The sequence below is a fragment of the Molothrus ater genome, unplaced genomic scaffold (assembly GCF_012460135.2).
Source record: "Molothrus ater isolate BHLD 08-10-18 breed brown headed cowbird unplaced genomic scaffold, BPBGC_Mater_1.1 matUn_MA129, whole genome shotgun sequence".
Classification (NCBI taxonomy): domain Eukaryota; kingdom Metazoa; phylum Chordata; class Aves; order Passeriformes; family Icteridae; genus Molothrus; species Molothrus ater.
The window spans coordinates 1-22,513 of record NW_023416579.1 but is presented as its reverse complement, the minus strand read 5'-3'; the positions used below and the strand labels follow the sequence as shown (position 1 = coordinate 22,513).

Genomic DNA, 22,513 nt, shown 5'->3' with positions numbered 1-22,513 from the left:
AATGAATCTTCAAAATAACATTGTTTTCCAAAACCTGTTTACAGTATCTCTTACCATGATACACAGTTCCTATGAATAGAAAAAGCAAAGCACTTTTTTCCAAACTGTTGTGCACTCTTAAGCAATCTACAATAAAAATAGTATTTTTTCATGCTGGGAATGATGTTAATTACAAAAAAAGCCTTGTAGCACACTTGGCACTGTAGTCTCTTGATTAGCATAGCTTTTTATTCATCAAACACGTTTCACATTGACTATTTTTCTCTTTTAAATAACGGCGTCTTTGTACTTATGCAGCATCCATGAAGAATTTCTTGGGTGTTATTTTGTACCTGATCCTAAATGGCAGGTTCTGCATTCTGCCATCTGTCTAGCTTTGCCATTTGATGCAGCTTCTGAGAGGTATTTTCAGAATCGAGGACTACTTGCAAGAATGATGCTAAATCCATGCATTTTACTCCTTGGTTAATGCAAAACTATTTTTCCTTTACAGATCAATGAGAACAGGAAAATAATGATGGTGAGTTCAATCCTTAGAGTAATACAAAGAGGACTATTATCATCATTAGAAACCAAGCAAGGTGTATTTATTGCACATGCAGTATACTCACTAATGCAAATTACTCTGTAAATTCAAAAGGAATCTGTATCATAGGAGTGGATGGAATGTTTCTATTGATATTTTGCTTAAAGCAGAAAATTAATTCTTTTGACAGCCAACTCATGATTGCAAGCTCACTTTCAACTACAGCTTTCAAACAGATGAAACGTGTCTGTTTATAAAACGATACAGTACAGTACACAATAGCAAGTCAGGTCATAGACATTCAAAAGAAAAAAACAGATCAAAGGACACATTCATTCCCATCTACAAGCCCTCAAGAGTGTACAGGTCAAATGTCCCCAGAAAACTAGGCTGGTGGCGCAAATTCTCTATGTTGGCACCAGCAGAAGCAGCTGCTATCTTTATAGGATGCAATCTTGCTTACATCACCCTTCAGAGCAATCTTCTGTACCCCTGCCCAATACACCTTCTGCTCTATTCCTTGGACTTCACATTTGCATTTCTACAGAGTCCTGTCCTGCAAACTGACTCAAAGTTCAGGTAATAGATTTCCAAGATTTAGAAATGTTGTGTGAGGTTTATTTATTTCATATTTCCTTCCATCTAAGCAAACTGTAACTTTCGGAAGTGAAATATTTCGAGTATGTCACGTGTATTTTAATGTTAGCTCTGCTTCACATTCAAACTTCTCACAGACCCCTGTGATGCCTTGCTGCAAAAATATATAGCTGCCAAGAGTGGTTGTGGGAAGTTAGAATTGCCAGAAAACCATACAAACAATCTAACAATAGAGCCTTGGATTTCTGAATATAATTGCACCATGTAAAGTCAAAATATAATATTTAAATGATTTTATATAATGATGAGTGTGGGCTAGAGAGAATCCAGATAGAATTTTATTTTTTTAAACAGTTCCGGGAAAAACGTGGCCTTGACTTGGAAGTATAGCACGAAATATTTTTATACAGCATGAGTTCTCATTACCTAATCATATGATTTGTAGACCTGAATTGGAAACCAGGAAATAAACAAAGAAAAATATTCAAGCTATAAAAGATGGGAGTTTAAAATTTTCTTTGTATTTCTGATTAAAGCTATTAGGTAGCTAAATGGTCACCCATGATTTTAAAAAGCATCTGGACATTAAAAATAGGTAAATTTCTGCGGGACTTGGATGTCAGCTATTCCTGAAAAGCTTTATTTCACTGCTTTCCAACCCTGAATCAATCCACTTAAACGCAGCTGTATTTCAGATGCTCAGTGGAACTGTCCATGTAATGCATATAGTTGACAAATAGTCTGCAGAAAAAGCTAGATCCATTTGAAGATCTTTTTCTGTAAATGGTATTCACGTTATTTGTACAAACACACAGATGGGATTTCTGCTGTCTTCTTCAGGCCACTTCCTCCAGAGAGCTCTCCATCAAATCTCTCTAGTTCTACTCTTCTGGTGATCCAAAGTCAGCACTGGGATGGTCCAACTGCATGAATTACTGTCTGCTAGAGGTGTACCCCGAGGGCTTCTGTGTGCAGCATCACGTGAGCCCTACTAATGTCACCCTGTTGGTATAAACTGAGCTAGCTGGACCTTAAGGGACAAGATTGTGCACTGATATTGTAATAGAAATTAGGTACTAAGAAGGAGGCTGGAAGATTTAAATATTTCTGCCTCCAGCTTAAGCAACACTAAATCTTGGTCTTTATCTGAAAAACTAGGTGAATTAGCCTATTTGGCATTCCTATGCCAAAAATGTCAGTAATACAACAAGAACCGTCAAAAGAGTAACAATTCCAATCATTACTTTGTAAAAATAATTCATTGGAAGAAGTCGGGAAGAAGGATGAAACATGCCAATATCCTACCCTGAGAACCATTCTGTTGATTTGCACAGGTTTCTTATTATATACCCATCTAATGCATTGGACATGCATGCTTGTGATGACACAAATACTTGCAAAGCTTACCAGATAAACCATGTTCTCTTCAGACAGCAAAACATTGCTTGATGGTTGTGTTTGCTAATTACATTTAGACTCAATGTTCTTAAAGGTCTTTTCCAACCAAAGTGATTCCATCATTCTCTAAATCGCAGATCCTGCTTGTCTTGGTTTAGGGCAAATTTGGCAGCAATCCTCAAGAAGGGGTGATTTATTAAAAATATTGATCTAGTACTGATATCCAACTGTGACGGACCAAGGCTCTCTAACAGTTCAAAATTAGAAAGTGTATGTTTATTGCAACGCTGGGCAGCGTGCGGGATAGCTCCCAAATACACACTGTGATTTAGAGGTGATAACAGAGTCTTTTTATCTATACAAGTATTGAATACCCAAAAGACAAATACATATTCATAATTTAGGTACATCCCATCATTCCTCACTTCGTATGGTAATTAGTTCAAAAGCTATTTAGCATGCGTAGTTTGTTCCTCAAAATGAATCGGTGGTCCCTTTCATGGGGAGGGGTTCCAAAATGAGGAAATAAATGAAGTCTTCCTGGTTCTGAACTTTCTACATTTTCAATGCAAATATGACAAATGAACCCATTGGTAGAACTCCCATTCCCCATCTTCAATTGGTTTCAGAACAGAGGTGGCCTACAATTGTCTTATGTTCCTAAAAGCTATTTATGAGTTTCTATATTCTTCATGATAAACCCAGCTAAGCAAACATGATGTTGACAAGCAATCAATTATTAGTTAACTACTAACTCTTAACTTCAACAAGGCCTACCTATTTATTTTGATAAACTCTAATAAGGCTTATCTCTAACTAAAACCTCAGCTCCTCTAAAATCCCTAAATTTCTTTAAAGTTTATGTCTCAGGGGGCCCCCCCCAGAAAGCCCACCTACACGGCCCCTCCCCTCAACTGGTCTGGGAAACATTTCCTCTGAGAGAAGTGGAAAAAATCTGTTTATTTACCAGGGAAAGCACCCCCCAGCACAAAAAATGAACAATACCAGATGACAAAACTCAATCGCCGCTCTGAAGAGACAACAAATTCAGAAAGTCTCTCCTGTGGATGCTTGCTCTGTTATCAATCCCTCCGGCACTAGGAAAGGCTGATGCCCAGAGTAGGCCCCCATAGGCCTGGAGCAGGTTTGAACAGTTCCAAGAAAAGGGAAAGAAAAAAGACAGTCCAGGGAAAACTCTGCCTCAGCCAGCTAAACCAACTGAAAAGCAAAGAACACTCTGTTCTGCTCCATCAGTGCCCAGACAACACAGTGCAGCACAGAATGTGGAGCAGTGTTGCTTTTAGAAGAGTGAGTGCAGCCTGTGATAACAAACTCCGTACTTCTTCTTCTCCCCACCTTTGCTCTCAGAAGCAGTCTTGAAGGCAGAGAATATAATATCCAGCATTAACAGAACAGATGGCTGGGGATACAACATCATAAAGTCACCCTAGGACACTGCTCTACTGAGATATGTCACCAGACTATGCTAAGACAAAGTTTTGGAACTGCTAATTAAAATTCTACTATCACAGTGAAGCTGAGGAGGAAATACAGCTCACTCCAGTTACCTTGTGGCATGCCAATACTTCCTTTCAATCACAATGGTTTTCATCTTTAAGTCCGTGACATCACAGGCATAATTCAACATCTTTTGGGCAGGAAGGAAGATATTCTTCTTCTCATTATTCTGATGGGTAAGCTGAAATGCAAAGCAGTTAATTCAAAGTGAAACAGCGATAAAGTCAATAGTAAAACTCACCACAGTTTTGTTTACCAACCCAAGTCCTTACGATCCCAAAATACAAGAACAGCTGTAAAAGCCTTGTGGTTTCTTAATTTTTCCTATACCTACATGGGAGGGTAAGGGATAAATGATCCCAAACAATGGTAATCCACAACAAAGCATTCTTGACATCATATTCAGCTTTTGCATAGCGAGCTCTTCACCTGATCAAGTTATTCCATTGCAATAGTTTGGGGAGTATCTTAGAGGGCTGCCTGTTGTTGGTTTAAACCATCTTGATCATTCAGGAACCCAGTAGCAATGAGAAAGTTCAAAATAAGATAGTGCTACACATTGATTTTCCTATATGACAGACATATTTCTACAAGACAGAAGGCTGACCTAATGCTTCCCTACAACATGGCTGAAGTGGCATCCTGTTCCCCATAGGTTTTTCCGTTTAATTTTAGCAGCTTTCTTACTAGATTAATGAGCTGAACTAACTCAAAAAGGAATCAGATAAGTGCCAGAGCTTTAAAACAAACAACAACAACAACAACAACAAAAAAGATGCAAAATGGTGATTTGTGGGTGCGTTTGAAAACAGAAATTTTTTTGTATTTTTCATAGAGACATGGCATTCTCTAGAATGATATTGCTCCAACGGTTTGAGTTTGGTTTTCTTTTTCCCCCTCAATTGTAAATGTTATGCATTCTTTTTGGCCATTTCAGTAAATAGATTTTCTGATACGTGTGAAAGACAGTCTAAAGTTCCCCTCATTTGCCTCACGACCATTCCCAGGACAGACACTGGGACCCTAAAGACACCGATGGGAATTCTGGCCTGCCAGTAATGGATGAACACCAAAAATCCTGAGGCCCCTGAGCAGAATTCTGGCCTGCCAAGTGATTGTTCACAGCTGTGTCTTCAGTGACTGCTTCTAGCAGGGCCTGCCAAAGGGCGACCCGGCCTATATGCTTGCGCCTGCTTCACGACAATAGACCAGGAATTTTCCCACCTCTTGGCCAGATGAACTTGCTGGGGCAACTTGGTAGCCCCCCCATGGAAAATCCTTCATCTCCACTACCAGCGTGAGGCACCAAGGTTGAAGCCCCCCTACCAAGGACTGAGACTGAGACACCTGTAATTCTGATGCAGGGGTGCTGGCCTGACTGAAGCAGGATGCCTGCTGAGTGTTGCCTACAGATGTGCCTACAGGACCTAGACTGGTTTCCCCCAGAAAGCAGTCCTGAAACAGTGGGTCCCACTCACTGCTGATACTGACTTATCCTGCTGAGAACATGGACTGTCTGTACCCGTCTTCAATACCTTTTTCCCCCTCAGCAATTTCAATAGACTTCTTCTTCTTCTTGATTGTATCTGTTCCCCCTCAGCCATTTCAAGATTCTGTTTCCCCCCTCAGCAATGGACTATAATAGAACCTTGAGTTAACCAGGACTTTGAGATCTTCCCAATGTGACTAGGCAAACTCTATCGGCTGGACTAAGAGGACTTAGTCTCTCCATGTTTGGTAGCTATACTCCTCTCTCTTTCTCCCCCTCTTTTTTATTCTTTTCCTCTCCCTGATTCCTTTCAGGCATTTGCTGTGGTCATTCTATAAAGGTGCATTTGTTTGGATTGATACTGCAATCCCCTTTCCAGGTTGTCTGTTGCACTCCGAGATCAGTTAACCAACCAACCAGTTAACCAACCCCTTGGTATCAGCGGATCGTGACAATACCTTCTTTCAAGCTGACATTGGTTCTAGTCCATATAAGCACACTGGTAGGTAAAAGTAGACTCTAAAAGATAACATTCAAAATGTATTTCCCTTGTCTTCCCATTAAAGCAAGTGAAGAAAGCAGACAGGAGATCTTCAGATAACATGCTATGCAAATTGAAAAGATTCTGTCCTTATTTGAAGCAACTGAGAAACTCACACAATGAAATACAGTTCAGACAGATCGAAGGGTCACAGATGATGTCAAATCTGTACTTTCAATGTTTGAATGAAGCAAGATTTCTTGAAGTACAATCCTATAAAATGAAGGTGAGTTTGCAGAAGCAATTGAACTGGGTCTGTTTTATAAACACAATGTTTTCTAAGTAACTGAGGATTCAGGAAGGCAACCTTGGAATTTAAAGGATTTAGAAAGATACAAATACCAAGACTGGCAGTTCATTAGCTTTAACAGTCTCTTCAAATAAGATCTATTTTTAACTTCTTCTTGTAGTAGGTCTGAAGACATTAGGAATGATGCAATAAAACAAAACAAACAACAAACCAAAACAAAACCAAAACAGCTTTCTCAAAAAGCTTGGAGAAACCAGAGAAATTATGATTTTTAGGGGTTAAGTAGTCCTTTAAAAGTTGTCTCTGGGAAAAGAGATAAAAAACCACTCATTGACTGTGGAGTATATTCCAAACCTGTCCTGAAGCATGTAAGGGACAAGAGCCTGTAATAAAACTACTATGCTGGGTTCATCTGTTAAAAGCATTCCAGAATGGTTGAAATTATCAATCACATAATGTGGGATTAAAAAAAAAAAAAAAAAAAGAAAAAAAGAAAAAGAAAAAAGAAGAAAGCATAGAGAAAAAAATATTTTGAACATGTTTTCCCATTCCCAGATGGCATAACAGCTTTATTTCATTTTGTTCCTAAGACTGATTAATAGCTTATGAAGTGTTTTACAATTGAGAGTGAGAGTGTTCACACTAACCGTACAACTTGGATGGATCTCTTTTACTTTGCACAGCAGCAGATACGGTTTAGCACTCCACAGTTCAGTCCTCGAAAGTGAATGGGTGTGGCAGATTTAACCTAACTGGCCAGTCCACCAGAATGCTTAATTATCTTGGAAAATGCTTTGCTCTGTCTCATTATCTGGACATGTCTCTCTAGCTCTGCTTTGAGCTCCTTGATCTTTCATCTACAGGATGAGATCCAATTTAGCTTAGCAAGGACATAGCCTTTCAAAACCACATCTTTTATCTTCTGCATTCATACAAGTACATTTCTACTGCAGGGAACCCTGTGGAAGATCCTAGTTGTTTTGTTTCTCAGATAGTTGTTGCATAAAAGAGCTCTTCTTTTAATTTTTTCCCTGCTAAAGTATAGGCTCTGTACTTAACTGATTGTGATGCTAACTCATTATCATCTATTCTTCAGTCATACAGAGTAGGCAGCAAAGTTTTCTTCTGAAGACATTCATTTAATGAGAAATGCTGAAGGTCTGACTTTAGTTGCAAAGGTCACTGATTGACCGGTTGCAAAATTGTTAAGTCTAGTAAGAGCAGGAAAAGTGTGCTGTTGCTGTGCCTGTAAATGTCGTGTCAGCTGCTGTTGGGATAAAAAGCATGAGCATAAGAAAAGATATCTGCATGGATAGAAAAGAAATTTGTTGTGATTTCTGCACAAGAGGAAGTATGAAGCACTTATTTCAGTGGCTAAGACAGTATCATCATTGGGCCAGTTCTCTTCAACATCTTTTGAACAACCTGGACACAGCACTTGAAGGAATATTAAGACAGTTTGCCAAAGACACTAAATTGGGAGGAGCTGTGAACTAACTCCCTTGAGGGCACAGAGACCTTGCAGAGAGATCTTGCCAAATAGGAGAGATGGGCAATTCTTGCTGGCCGGGAGTCTATGCACAAATCACAAAAGGGGCGGGACTGCTGGGGACGGCGTCTCAAGCTGTTTTTTTTCCAGCATCAGTCTCATTACATGGTGATGACAATGGGAAGCTGCCAGCAGCTCACGTCCCCAGCAGCAGACAAAGAACTTAATGTTACAACTTACTTGAAAAGTTTTTTGACCAATCACACAAAGCAAAAGCATATTGACAGTACTTCTGTCCAATCACTATAAAGACATGTACCTGGGCTTAGAACGATGCTCGCTTCTTTCGAATAAAAGACCTGCTTGTAAGCCTTAAGATACAATGCACAGAGCTCCATTATTAAGCTTAGAACTACCTAACATCGCGCTAGATATACTTTGCTGTAGCTTAGGGAGTTATTCTAGACAAGCATTAATACACAGACCATTGTTCCATTTGTCCTTACTTTTCTACTTCTCATCTAATTTTTCTGCTGACAAACCTTATGACTACTGCTTAGCTCCAATGACAGTTCTGCTGTCTCTGAGGCCTTCCTTTTGCAGCTTTCCCAAACCCCTCTGTTCTTGAGGATTCCCACAGGCAATCACCAACCAGATGGAGTGGAACAAGGGCAAGTGCTGGATTCAGCACCTGCAACAGGGCAATCCTGGTGGGTGTATAGACTGGGGAGGGAGCAAGAGGCTGGGAGAAGCACTGCAGAAAGGGACCCAGGCTCCTGGCCAATGGCAAGCTGAATGTGCATCAGCAGTGCCCTGGCAGCCAGGAGGGCCAAGCCTGTCCTGGGGTGCATCAGGCACAGTATCACCAGCTGGGCAAGGGAGGGGATTGTCTTGCTCTGCTCTTCTCTGCTCTGCTCTGGGGCGGAATCACCTTGGTATTAGAAAGTCCTCAAATGAGGTCTACAAAGACAGGACTCAAAGAAATGGCATGCAGCTGAGTCAGGGGAGGTTTAGGTTGGGTATCCGGAAAAAGTTTTTAACCAGAGAATGGCTGGGCACTGGAAGAGTCTTTCCAGGGAGTGGTCACACCATCACACCTGTCTGAGTTTGGGACATTGCTCTCAGGCATATGGTGTGATTCTCAAGGATGGCCCCAGGCAGGGCCAGGAGTTGGACTGATGATGATCCTGATGGGGTCCTTCCAATTCAACAGATTCGACGACTCGATGGTTCTGTCCTGGCCACTCAAGGTATATTGCTTGGTCTCATCAGATTTTGATCTGCTCTTGTTGGTCAGACTTTGTCCCTACTGGCTAATGATATTTATCACAAAAGACAAAGTGCCTTTTCTCAATTTTCTCAAGCAATTGGAACATGCGCCTTAGAATCCTAAAAAAGTCTTTTCTTTGAAACAACACTGTAGTGTTTTTCAGTGCCCAGTAGTCTTTCCAGATCTTAAGGAGAAAGAAGGCAAAATGAGGGGACGTATTACAATGAATGATTGTCAATTTTCCGGTTCTTTAGCAGTATATTTGTACTTCCACTATTCTTTGCTGTAAAATCATGGTTTTCTATAGTATCCAATTTTCTAGCAAGACACATTTCTGCAACTGAGCCCATCAGTCATTGTGAAAATATATTGTCAAAAGTACAAAACATATGAATAGGCAGTGACAAGTGAGGGAAAAAAGAAGTATGAGAAGCAGCTGCATGATACTAAAGTGAGACAAGAAGGAGGAGAAGGTGCTCCAGTTGACACAGCAAAGAATCCCCCACAGTCCCTGGAGGACATCATCATCAAGCAGGTTGTCTCCCAGCAGTCCCTGGAGAACCGTGGAGGAACACAATGGAGCTCGTGGGGAGCTCCATTGCACAGCAGGTGAATGTGCTTTGAAGGAAGCTGCAGCTTGTGGAGGGAGGGAGGGCCAGAAAAGCATCCTTGACCTCTTGGAAGAGTGGAAGAGTACGTGCAAATCTTAAACAGCTGCTAACTCTAATCTATTCTCTTTCCACTTCTTGTCTTAGGTAAGTAAGAAGACAACCCAAGAATTAGAAGCCTAAATTCTTTTGCTTGAGGCTCCCATTCTTTCTGCCATTCTCTTAAAATTTAGTTTGAAGTAAAACTCATGATAAAGTTCTTAAGGCTTGATGTTCAGGCTTTTCAGAAAATAGGGAGTGCAAATAACTCTTGTCACTGTCATTTTTTTCATAGAAGGAAAAAAGGGAAATTACTGGTTTTCAAGGACTTACAGAAATCCATTGGTAACGGTGGTGAGACTGAAGAGTTTAATTAATCTGAAAAGAGAATGTCGTGGAGCTACCTCAGTGCTGTACAAGTTTTTTTACCAGGAAGTCTAGACTTTTAAACAGACTAAGGACACAATAGTTATCTCTGGGAATATTTTAGTATGTATAGTACATTCATCTTTAAATAGTTCTATCTGTTTGACAGTTATGACTTAGGCTTTAAATTTGATGTGAAAAGAAATATTTGTGATTCAGATCATTTCCATTTCTGAAGCATTTCAGTTGTTGACTGTTTTTGCTGTCTCCTGAGGGCGGGAAAATAGTCTTTGTACCAATACTGAAACAAACTAGATGGAAAAATTTGTTTTCCTCATTCTTTTCTGTCTATTTGAACAGGCACAGCAGCAAGACCACTGCTATGCGTCTGAGTGGCCCTTCCACTCCTGGAGGACAAACTTGTAGTGGCTAGTATGTTATTTGCACACATTTCTGATGCCGGCTGTTAACTGTTGTGCAGAAAGATCTGTCAACCTTTTTCACAGGAGGACACTTCTGAATTGCTTCACTTGTCTCTGAAGCAGAGAACTAAGCTGGCACTCCATTTCTGAGATCTTGCTGCGTTAGCCCCCAAACCCATTTCTTTCAAATGCCTTTTACTTTCAACCAAAGCACTTCATTACTTCATGATGTAATCTCTTGTTCTTAATGTTCGGGGGATTGTTTTAGACTGATAAGACCATATTGCAGTAAGCAGGTAGAACATCTATCTTAAGCAGTATCCATCACTTGGCTTTGGTTCATGTATCATAACATCTGCAAGGAATCTCATTTACAATCAATGGATGGGCTGGGGTAACGGGCCACAGGTTTAGGAATCTTTCTCCAATTAATTTTGCGTTAAAATTTAGCTCTTATCATTTCAATTGTGTCTTTATTAAAACAATCATCTATTTATTACCTGTACCACAATGAACTGTGTACCTGTACCACAGTCAACAGGGGTTGAGCATCCTACAACAATTCCAAGAAGAAGAATGGTCTGAGCCCCCAGTGCAGCACATGAAGTCTGTCATCAAGTCAGAGTCCCGCAGGCGTTTTCTCAGCCTGGAGAAGAGCAGACTCTGGGCAAATTGTTAGAGCAGCTCTCCAGTAGCTGAAGACAGCCTACCAGAAGGAGGCAGGTGAGCTACACAAGGGCACGGAGCAATAGGAAAAGTGTGGATGGCTTTAAAACCTGAAGAGTATAGGTTTCCTTTGGCTATTGGGAAGAAATTCCTTGCCAAGATGGTTGTGAGACACTAGAACATGTTGTGGGTGACCAATTCCTGGAAGTGATCAAGGCCAGCTTGAATGGGTCTTTGAGCTTAAGGCGGTCTAGTGGAAGGTGTCCCTGACAATGACATGGTGGGGAGGACGTAGGTGAATTTAAGGTCCCTTCCAAAGCCAACCATTCCATTATTCTATGGTAATCATTCTGTACAGTAGCAGTAAGAAGTTGAAGCTAGAAATAACATATTCATGCTGAGAAACTGCTATCCAATGAGTTGAACTGTTTGGGTCTCACATTTATGTGCCATTTAGCAATACTATATCTAATATCTAGTCCTCGCTCTTTATCATACACGCAAGTATTTTATCATCTTTAACGTTTCTGACATTTGGGAATTTTCTTTCCTTCTCTTTCTTTCTTTCTTTCTTTCTTTCTTTCTTTCTTTCTTTCTTTCTTTCTTTCTTTCTTTCTCTTCTTTCTCTCTCTCTTTCTTTCTTTCTCTGGCTCTTTCCTGTCTCTCTCTCTCTTTCTTCTCTTTCTCTGGCTCTCTTCCTGTCTCTCTCTCTCTCTTTCTTTCTTTCTCTGGCTCTCTTCCTGTCTCTCTCTCTCTCTTTCTTTCTTTCTCTGGCTCTCTTCCTGTCTCTCTCTCTCTCTTTCTTTCTTTCTCTGGCTCTCTTCCTGTCTCTCTCTCTCTTTCTTTCTTTCTTTCTGTCTGTCTTTCTCTATTTCTTTCTGTCTCTCGTTCTTTCTTTCTCTGGCTCTCTTCCTGTCTCTCTCTCTCTTTCTTTCTTTCTTTCTGTCTGTCTGTCTTTCTCTATTTCTTTCTCTCTCTCGTTCTTTCTTTCTCTGGCTCTCTTCCTGTCTCTCTCTTTCTTTCTTTCTTTCTTTCTGTCTGTCTTTCTCTATTTCTTTCTCTCTCTCGTTCTTTCTCTCTCTGGCTCTCTTCCTGTCTCTCTCTTTCTTTCTTTCTGTCTGTCTTTCTCTATTTCTTTCTCTCTCTCTTTCTTTCTTTCTCTCGCTCTCTTCCTGTCTCTCTTTCTTTCTTTCTTTCTGTCTGTCTGTCTTTCTCTATTTCTTTCTCTCTCTCGTTCTTTCTTTCTCTGGCTCTCTTCCTGTCTCTCTCTTTCTTTCTTTCTTTCTGTCTGTCTTTCTCTATTTCTTTCTCTCTCTCTTTCTTTCTTTCTCTCGCTCTCTTCCTGTCTCTCTTTCTTTCTTTCTCTTTCTCTATTTCTTTCTCTCTGTCTTTCTGTCTTTCTGTCTGTCTCTCTTTCTCTCTCACTCTTTCGTTCTTTCTCTCTTTTTTATCTCTCTATTTCTAATCTTGGCTTTCCATTCTAGCTTTAGAATAAAAAAGCAGCAGTAGAAACATTCAGGCTACCGGGGAGTGCAAAAAACCCCAAAACGGTAATGATTTTAGGAAAACTATTTCCTCCATGGGAGCCTGAAATTTTCTACAGCTGCAGGTGACATAGAGCTTTTATTTCTTCTTCTAGATAGTTTATACTTAATACTCTATTTATACAGCGCCCCCTGCCGTCTGCTTTGGCGCACTGCAGGCACAGCGCCCCCTGCCGTCTGCTTTGGCGCACTGCAGGCACAGCGCCCCCTGCCGTCCGCTTTGGCGCACTGCAGGCACAGCGCCCCCTGCCGTCTGCATCGGCGCACTGCAGGCAGAGTGCCGCCTAATGACGTCACCTCGTCAACACGGCGCCCCGCCCCGGCCACGCCCCCAGCGCCCCTTGGAAAGACCCCAAGGCGTAGGCGTTTTGCCAGCTGCCTGATCAAAATGCCGACACCCACCTCGAGCCCTAGAAACGATTTCCCGCGACGCCGAACCCTGCAGGCGAACCGGAATGCCATCATCGCAATTGAAACGCCACAGAAAATCTCGTCGGGGCCGCGGCGGAGTCGGTGTTCCGTGCAGGCAGTCCGGATAGACATACCGGGGTCCTCCGGCTTCCCGCCCTTTGGCCGCCATTTTGAGAAGGTCAAACAACCTCCCGCGACATTGGTGACGCGCCACTCTCAACATGGCGGCCGAGGGAGGACACCCCCCCCCCCCCCCCCCCCCCCCCCTCGGCCGAGAGAGGCGGTTACTCAGATGCCGGTTAGAAAACCGCCGAAATACGCCCGCCCGCGGCGCCGCTGACCGCACAGCCCGACTCGGGTACACCTAAAACGCCACAAAAATTCCGCCGGCGCCACGGCGGCGTCGGTGTTCCGTGCAGGCAGTCCGGATAGACACACCGGGGTCCTCCGGTTTCCCGCCCTTTTGGCCGCCATTTTCAGAAGGTCAAACCAACTCCGCCACGCGCCACGCCCAAGAGGGCTGCCTGGCGGCGGCGGGCTGCAGTACCGCGCTCTGCCCACAAGGCGGCAGCACGCGCTCTGCCCACAAGGCGGCAGCACTGCCGCCCACCCCAGCCGGGGGCGCCGCACGCCTTGGGGCTGCGGGCAGCCAAGGCGGCAAAAAAGAACAGGGGCGATTCCCCCCCGCAAAAAACTCCTCTAAAAATAAATGCCAAAAACCTGCCTCTTACCAAACAAGAACCAAATAAGCCCCCTTTCTTTCAAGCCTTCTTGAAATAGATTTTATAGTTCTAGTTTTCCTAGTTCTATTCACACGCATATTTATACCGGACATTGATGTGTTATGTCGTTTATACAATCTATTATGCCTATTCCTATTATCTGTATTTATTCATATTTTGTGGTTTTATCAATATCATTATATATTGATTGCATATTTCTATACTTTGATTTAGATTTCTATCATACTTTTATTATTCAAAAAAAAAAAATCCCATCTCTAACCAAACAAATACCAAAAAACCCTTCTTTTAAACTATATTGAAATAGTTTTATATTTATAGCTTGCATAATTATATTCACTTTTATAGTCACAGTTTATACTGATGCATTCTCTTCATAATTACATATCACATATATATTATTCACATCATAGAGATAAATTATTATTTTTATTATGTACCAAATCTACTGCTACAACTTCTTTTTTCTAATATTTTCAATTTTTATATCCATCTTGATGTATTCATGAGATATTTTTACAAGTAGATTTCTACCTTTCTATCATTTGTATTTGTAGTTTTTATCATAAAACCCCTGCTTTTGCCAAGTAAAAAACAAAACCATCCTTTCTTTTAAACTACTTTTAATAATATTGTTGTATTTACATTTACCATATCTATAATGTTTTAGATATTATATCATAGTGATGTACTAGATTTAGAGCTATTTCCTATAATATATCATAATAAGATATATACAGTATCACTTGTATTACGTGTTGTATGGATTTATGTCACTTTAGATTTACAATCCTTTAATAAATTTATATATCTATATCTGCATAGATTCGCAACACATTTCTATATTTAAAATTTCCTTTGAGCTGTGTTTATATTTATCATCTCTATTGATATATCTATAAACATACACAATGCTCTATTAAAAAATACAATATCTTATTGGAATATATCATGACTTATGTTACCTGTTAAATTTTAAATATAGATCGAATAGATCAAAATAAAAGTTTATTCCCATTTCTGCACATCTACTTGTTTTGTTTAAAGATAGCTATCCTTAGAATTTTACATTTAAAATCCAATTCCTAAATACAAGGACAAAACAAACAGCATCGAATTCCCACCAATGTCTTCCAAAACCATCAAGATACCTCCACCAGCCAAACAACTGCCAGGGAAAAAAACACACAACACTCTTTTCACTGACAGTTCTCATCACATCAGAAAAATGGAACCAAACGAAAAGAAAACCCTGGAGAAACACACGCAGCAAATCACAAAAGCCTCTAAAAAAAACCAAACCAACTCGCTCAACTCCAATCAGTGCCACTGACCCTGAACGTTATTTTAAAAACTAACCAAAATTCTACATCTACACTAACTCAAAGAATAAGCAATACTCTGTCAAAAGAACTTTAGAAAGCGAACTAATGAACGAAATAGAAAAAAAAACCAAAAAATCTCAACCACTAAAAAATAAGAAAATAACTACCCAAATTAAAAAAAAAAAAAACAAACCAAAAAACTACTTAAAAAGACCCACCATATAAATACCCACGTTCCCAAAAATAAAACTGATCAACAACCACCAAATACGTCGAAGGACAACAAAAAATGAAAAGAAAAAAAAGAAAGAAAAAAACCAAAAGAAAATACATTTGTAAAACAAAAGTCCCCCAAACCAAATCAACTTTAATTTACAACACAAAAATTATTCCCAACTGAAGAATAAACGCATAGAGCCTCATTCGATCAAAATAAAAATACCACCCAGAAATAAACACAAAGCCTAAAGAGAAACGTAACCATTAACAATATCTCCCAAATGATCCCGTAACAATACAACATACACTACAATCAAACAAACCAAATCAATAAAAGCCCTGGAAGACGATAAACACAAACGCAATTAGAGAGATTTTAAAAACCCCGCTGCTATTAACGACACGACGCCACCTCGACCCCACCGAAACAAACGCTACACGCCCACGCTAATAAAAGCCACAGCGACAGAATTAAAATCCGAGCCGCTGCTTCGCGCAACGACCCGTAGAAACCATTGCACGCCTTTAAAAACATAATAGCCCGGCAAAAAAAAATATCCGACTACAGAACTCGATTCAAACCAAACCTTTATCGTCACCACCTGAACCGAGAACCGTACCGGTCAGGAAGAACGCCATAGCCCTTAGCACACACCCACTGCGACCCACACAAAACCGTGCGATCGATCCCTACAGAGCACCTCCGAACCACGACACCCAAGAACTTGCGGCAGCCGAACCCCGCGCTGCCGGCCCCGGACGGAGCGCGGCTCCCGGCGGCAAAGCGGCTCCTCCGGCGCGCAGGGGCGGCGCCGCCCCGGAGACCCCCCCGCCCCCGTCCGCTCTCCCTGCCCGGGGGACCCCGGCGGCGCCCGAGCCCCGCGCCCGGAGCGGACAGAGAGGCCGGCACCGGCCGGGCCGGCGCAGCAGCGCCCGCGCCGCCTCTGCCGCCCTCGGCCGGCCCGGCGCCAGCTGCCCTCGGCTCCGCACGGCGGCTCGCACCGCCAGAGCGGCTCCGCCGCTGCCGCGCCAAATTCCCCATGCGCCTCGGCAACCGCCCGGCCCGGGCCGGCAGCGCTCCCGAGCGGCAACGCTCCGGGCCGGGCCGCGGCCACAAGAAGCGCCCTCAAATGCAGCGGCACAGCCCCGACTGCAGCCCTGCAAACGCTGCCAGAGCTGCGGCTTCCCGCAACTGAACCCCGAAACTGACGCCGCGGGCGGCGCTCACCTCGCTTCAACAAGGGCAAAGAAATGGGTTCTCCCCTTCAAGTTCATCCCCTGGGAGAGCAGAAAAGAAGGGGCTTTCCTCCAATGAAATCCTTCAAGCCGTGTGGAAAGGGGGATTTGGACCTCAATTCAAACCCTTGCAAAGGAGGGACACCAGCGCTGTCCCCTCCATTTAAACCTTAGGATGATGAAAATGGGCTGGCTGCCTTCAAATCAAACCCCTCAGATGACAACAATACTTTGCCCATTCCCGTTCAAATGGAACGCAGGGATTCCCTGTCACCCCTGGGATACCCCTAACAGCCGGGAAAAGGCAGGTTTTCCTTCAATCAACACCCTTCGAACCGCAGGTGAAGGCGGATCCCTCCCAGTTCGAACACAGACAATATTAGGAGAGTAGCTGCTTGCCTCTCCTTCTTTTGTCTTCACAAGCTCCGTTTTTGGTCCTGGGGAACCGGGGAGGGGGGACTGCCAAGATCAAATCGAAAAGGGAAAGGACCAAAGTCCCCGCTCCAAATCCACACGCGCTCACCCGTTCGGCTGCTGCTTCCCGGCACAAAGATTCGTCCCTCGGCACCTCCTTGAAGCGATGCTCCGCGTCTCCAAGCGCGCATCCAGGTGTTCGCCCAGACGCTGCGAGAAGCTCTCGCAGTCCTTCCATGAGACAGCCCCGGGAGCCCCCCATGAACCCCTCTTCTCAGCAGCTCCATGCAAAAGGGAGCTGAGGCGAAGCCTCCCCCTAAAACAGCCTCGCCCCCCCCACCCCCCCCCCCCCCCCCCCCCCCCGGCAGGAGCCGGCCCCTCATCATCCTCACAGCTCACACCTGGCGCTGATGCCACTCTCCAACAGCACCTCTCCCCGTTCAGCACACAGCCCGCTTCTCACAGACACAGAGCCAACAGACATCTGCTCCGGGTGCTGGCTGTTCTTAGTCCGTCTGCTTCCACAATTCAGACACGGACGTGCGCTGATGGCGCTGAGGGAAAACTTTCCAGTGCACAAAACCGTCATTCTGGTAGCACGCTTTGAGACGCCTTCAGAAAAAGCAGAATCAGCGCCACCTCCTAAGAGCCCTGCTGAGGAACCCCGCCCTCCTTGGGACACCCAATGCAGCAGAGCTCGTAAAACAAAGGGAAAAGTCAAGCTTGGAGTGGAAAAAGACAATAGAAATACAGCAGCCTTTCAAAAAAGCCTTCACACAGTAATAGTGGGACCCGGTCACATTTCTTCTTTCCTCGCTCTCTGGAATGACATCAATACGAAGTAAAAAACCCACACGAAACCCAAGGCAGAGCTGGGATTTTACACGTCTTCCTTTTGGCTCTCGGGATGACAAGCGCCTCTTCCGGGACTGCGACACGATTTGGGCGCTGGCAGAGAACGGAGGCAAAAGGTGCCAGAGAGCCCCTTCTATCGCCTTCAGCCCCTGCAGCTGTTCTGAGGGTTCCAGGGCACAGCTCGGTCCGTTCCTAGATCAAAACCTCACGGCAATATCTTCAGAACTACTACCCATCTCCAGTCGGAACCTTCTACATTCCTGGAAACAAATGAGTGCGTAGAGAGGGTTTCTCCCCAGCTGAGTTTAGAGACCAATTCCTATTCTTTAGCAATACCTAGAAAACCGAACGCCTTGCCAGGTTTTAGCATCCTACACCCACTCACCCCTCCCTCCCTGTGCATTTGGTGGCAGCTTTGGGTCCCTCTGGGGGACGGCACCCAGCGTGACCCCCGCCCCTCGCCCGCCCCCCACCTGCTCCTGCACCGCAGTGGGGCTCCCTCTCCTGGGCACCTCGGGGTGCCCCCAACGGCATCAGAGCCCCGAGTCTTCACCCCCCCCCCCCCCCCCTTTTCCTGACCCCCAAAGAAGGCTCAGAACGAATCCGACTGCCCTGGACAGCAGCGCAGCGCTTCCCCCAAGCCCTTCCCACACGTGCATGGCCCCAGCAAGGGATTCTGCTGCAACAAGAAAGCGGGGGCAGCCCCCAGAAGGCTTGAGGTTCCTGCCCAGCCTCGCTGTCACGGGCCGGGGGCAGCGAGAGAGGGAGCGGCACAGACGGCGGGGACGGCCCGGCACAGGGCGGGGGCCGCTCTCAGCGCGATGCCGGCAAAGCCGCAGCTCCGGCGCTGTCGGCCGGGCTGCTTGAGCGGCACGGGGGGATCCGCCGAGAGCCTCCGGCCCCGCGCGGGGACTCCTGCAAGGGCCCAGGGGCGCCGGGCTCCGGCCCTCGGGGCTTTATTCTCCGGCAGCCCGAGCCCCGCGGCTGCGGGGCAAAGAAGGAAAGGGGGCACGGGAAGAGAGGAGCGAGAGCAGGGCATGAGAAAGGGCGGCGAGGGAGCTCGGGCTGCGCAGGAAAGCGGGACGGGAAGGGAAAGCCCGGGACGAGGGTACAGGGAGGCTGGGCAGAGGAAGGAGAGAGGGGGAACAGAAGGGAGTAGCGGGCTAGGGACAGGACAGGAAGGAGCCGGGTTTGTGGGGGGAGAGGGAATGGGGGAAAGGGAGCGAGAGAAGGCGAATACGGGGAGAAGGAAGGAGGGCTAGAGAGAGGGACAGGCGGGGAAGCCTCCCAGAGCCCCGGCTGCACCCCGAGCCCGGCCCGGCGCCTCGCCCTGCCCGGGATGCTGCGCTCGGCGGAGCTCGGCTCGCTCCGGAGACGCTCGGCTCGAGTCGGCTCTTGTCGCCTCAACTCGGCTCTTGGCGCCTGCATTCGCCTCTTCGGCAGAGCTCGGCTCGCTTCGGCCCAACTCCCAGCCGCTCTGTGCCTTGGGCGCGCCTCGGCTCCGCTCGCCTCGGTTCGCTCGAGGCCGTCAGGGTCGGCCGCTCTCGCCTTGCTTCGGCCGAGCTCGTGCGATTCCCCCGAAGGCGGCGTCGTTCGGTTGTGTTTTTAGAAATATCTTTCTCTATCGATTGTATCTTTCTATAGTTAGATTTATATTTCTAGAATACTTCTATTAATCCAAATAAAAACCCCATCTCTAACCAAAAAAATACACGAAAACACCTTCTTTTAAACGGTATCGAAATATTTTTATACTTTGTATAGTTATACTCACATTTATATATATGGTTTCTTTTGATGCAATCTATTAATAATTATCTATAATATCTATAAAATTCTAGACATGTATTTAAAGTATTATTTATATTATGTATCGTATCTACTGCTGCAACTGATTTTTTCTTCTAGTTTTAAACTTTATCTGTACGTATTTATGATATATTTCTAGACTTAGATTTCTACCTTCATATTCTTTGTATTTATCATTTTTATCATCAAAACCCTGCCTACTGGCAAGTAAAAAAAACCGCTTTCTTTAACGATTTAAAAAATATTTTTATATTTATAATTTTCCTATTTCTATTTATCATTTGCTCTCTAGTACGTGATAACATACCTGCTCCTGCACCGCAGTGGGGCTCCCTCTCCTGGGCACCTCGGGGTGCCCCCAACGGCATCAGAGCCCCGAGTCTTCACCCCCCCCTTTGCCTCTAGTTAGAAACTACACTGGAACTTTTTTCTGGAAACAAAGACACGACCTAAATCCTCTCCCCATGTCCTAGACAGATAGATGTTCAGTTCTTAGTTGACTGGGCAGCAGTTTCTTCAATAGAACGAGAAACAATATGGAAACGTTTTAGCTACAAGCAAATAGGCAAATCTGAACAAGGTCCTGGTGGCCAGCTGCTGCAGTTATTTTGAAGCAATTTTTTAAACAATCAAGTACTGATCCCACAAAAAATAAAGCAAAAAGCTGACTACTGGCTAAGAAAGAAGGAAAAATTAACTTTTGACGACAACAACAACATTCCAAGGACACAGGCTTTTTTCCAATCTCATACCTTATTACTACCTCTCTTGGGAATTCTCATCGTGGATCCCAAAAGGAATAAATCCCTCAGCGTGTCCTAAAGCACCAAGGAGCTACCTACAAGTGAAGGTGGCTACTTTCAGTGCAGACACAGCTGATGGCACAGCAGTAGCGCAGTTCTATGCTGCACAGGGATAATACTGTCTCCTCTTCTCCAGCAGCTGACTCTCTCCTGCCATGGTTTCTGTAAATGCATCAGAGCACGACCTTAAACACAAACAGGCAAGAAAACACCATCAGAAGTCTTTCATTAAGCACTACAAGAAGGGTTCCAAGCAGAGACCAACAGAATTTCAAGGAAGCAGTATGCAATTAAACCACCTCAGACTCGTTCAAGTATCCGGCAGGTAGATGGAACCAAAATGGAACCATTCAGAAACGACAAAGAAAACCTCCCCAAGTATTTATACAGGAGTCCTTAATGTCAGAAATGAGATGACAGGTTATGTTCAGATAAGATGAATGTTTATTTGGATGTAGAAATAAACTTCTCTCATGGTCCTTTGCCAAAAAATAGAACCTACAAGTGAACACCTACACCTGCCTAAAAAGACCTAACGAGCCCCTGGCAGCCACCGGCATCAAAGCACAGGGGATGTTTCTAATCCAGGCTAAGGAGAACAATATCACCTTTTGTTCTCTCCAGTTTGTTTCCTCTGCAGTCCTATTTGCTTCTTATGATTTTTACACTCTCTGTATCTTCTCGGGCAGCGCTGAGTCTGACAACCAGGATACGAGAGTCCTTCCCTGCCCTACGGAGAGAACCAGGAAAAAAAGTTAAAAAAAGAACAGGGCAGTTTGAAGTTAATACTTCCGACGAGAAGCAGCACCTGACAAACAGAGTGAACAAAGCGTGATACCTCCCTGGGGACAGAAGACTTACAAACTCTCCGGGATTTACAATCCTAGTAACCAAGCCCTTCAGCACAGCAGCCAAGTGTCCCATTAGGTGGTGCTGCACCAAAGAATGATCCGAGAGGTTCCAAAGAGTGAAACGCACGTTATTTTCCAAAGACGTAAAATCGTGCAAAATAACAAAACTACAATAGATCTAAACTACAGGGCAAGAGTACAAGTGTTAACTTGAGGAGCTGGAACCATCCAGGTAAGCAACTGCTAACTGGATCCTCAACAGAGTTTGAGGAACCCTCCAGGATACAGAAGGGTTTTCCCCAGAAATTACACAGGCCGAGTTTTGATAGAAGTACACTTGCCAGATGCTCAGAAACGTCACCCATCCTCCTCCGGGTGTCCTGAGAGAGCTGCGAATGGCTCTCACGTGGTTTGAGCTGGTTCTGTAAGGGCTCAGGGTGAATTTCACCAGATGCAACCAAACTGGGCAACACCCAGTGGGACAGAAGGAACCCAAAGCTTGTTTTACCCAAAGCTTGGGTAAGCAGAGCTCCAGCAAATACTGAGGAAACGGACAGAACAGGGTAACAAATAATAAACATACCTTTTTTTTTTTTTTTTTTTTTTTCAGATGAGCAAAACAATTAAGGAGAAGGTGGAAAACTCACCATGACTGAACATTTCATCACCTGTAAGCTGACCATCCTTAGCATAGAGGACTCCAAATTTAAAATTCACCGATCCCTGGAAAATAAAACCAAATATTATTTGGTAAACAGTCAAACAGAAGACATAACAATTTGGTTCCTCTAATCTTTGCATACATCCTACACATCAGAACATACATTTTATACTATCTCCTACTACACGATAATTTACCTTTAAACTTTGATAGTATAGCATAAAACCATTAACTTAGTGTGGTGGTTTGACAGGAAATGTGTTTTTTGGGATGCTGTGTTTTGGGCCAATGGATATTCAGACTTTAATATTGGCATTTAACCTGACCATTGAGTACATGGAAACGCCTCTGAGAACACGGAGTTAAAGCAGAGCTCTCCCCTGGGAGGGTCCTCTTGGGTTTCCGGCGGGAAAGAGTTCAGGTCTCTCCCGGCCAGCTGCTGGCTGGGCAGGGGGAGGGGAAA

General features: G+C 44.2%; 1 protein-coding gene across 3 annotated transcripts; it reads right to left on the bottom strand.

Annotated features, from left to right (window-relative positions):
* Positions 1–18,496: 18,496 nt before the first annotated feature.
* Positions 18,497–22,279, bottom strand: LOC118701102 (uncharacterized). 3 transcript variants are annotated; one of them, XM_036405726.2, is made up of 3 exons: positions 22,037–22,279; positions 21,147–21,268; positions 19,650–20,723 (listed from the first exon to the last, which is right to left on the bottom strand). In XM_036405726.2, exons 1-3 carry the CDS (start codon positions 22,079–22,081, stop codon positions 20,636–20,638), a joined length of 255 nt encoding a protein of 84 aa, XP_036261619.1. In that variant the 5' UTR covers positions 22,082–22,279; the 3' UTR covers positions 19,650–20,635. The 3 variants fall into 3 exon arrangements, with proteins under 3 accessions (XP_054374262.1, XP_054374263.1, XP_036261619.1); XM_054518287.1 differs by having other exon boundaries at positions 18,497–20,723; positions 21,147–22,279; XM_054518288.1 differs by having other exon boundaries at positions 18,497–20,700; positions 21,147–22,279.
* Between the last annotated feature and the right edge of the window lie 234 nt (positions 22,280–22,513).

Coding starts and splice junctions, on each gene's coding strand:
- LOC118701102 (XM_054518287.1), bottom strand. CDS start 19,354: ATGCAGGCGCCAAGAGCCGAGTTGAGGCGACAAGAGCCGACTCGAGCC.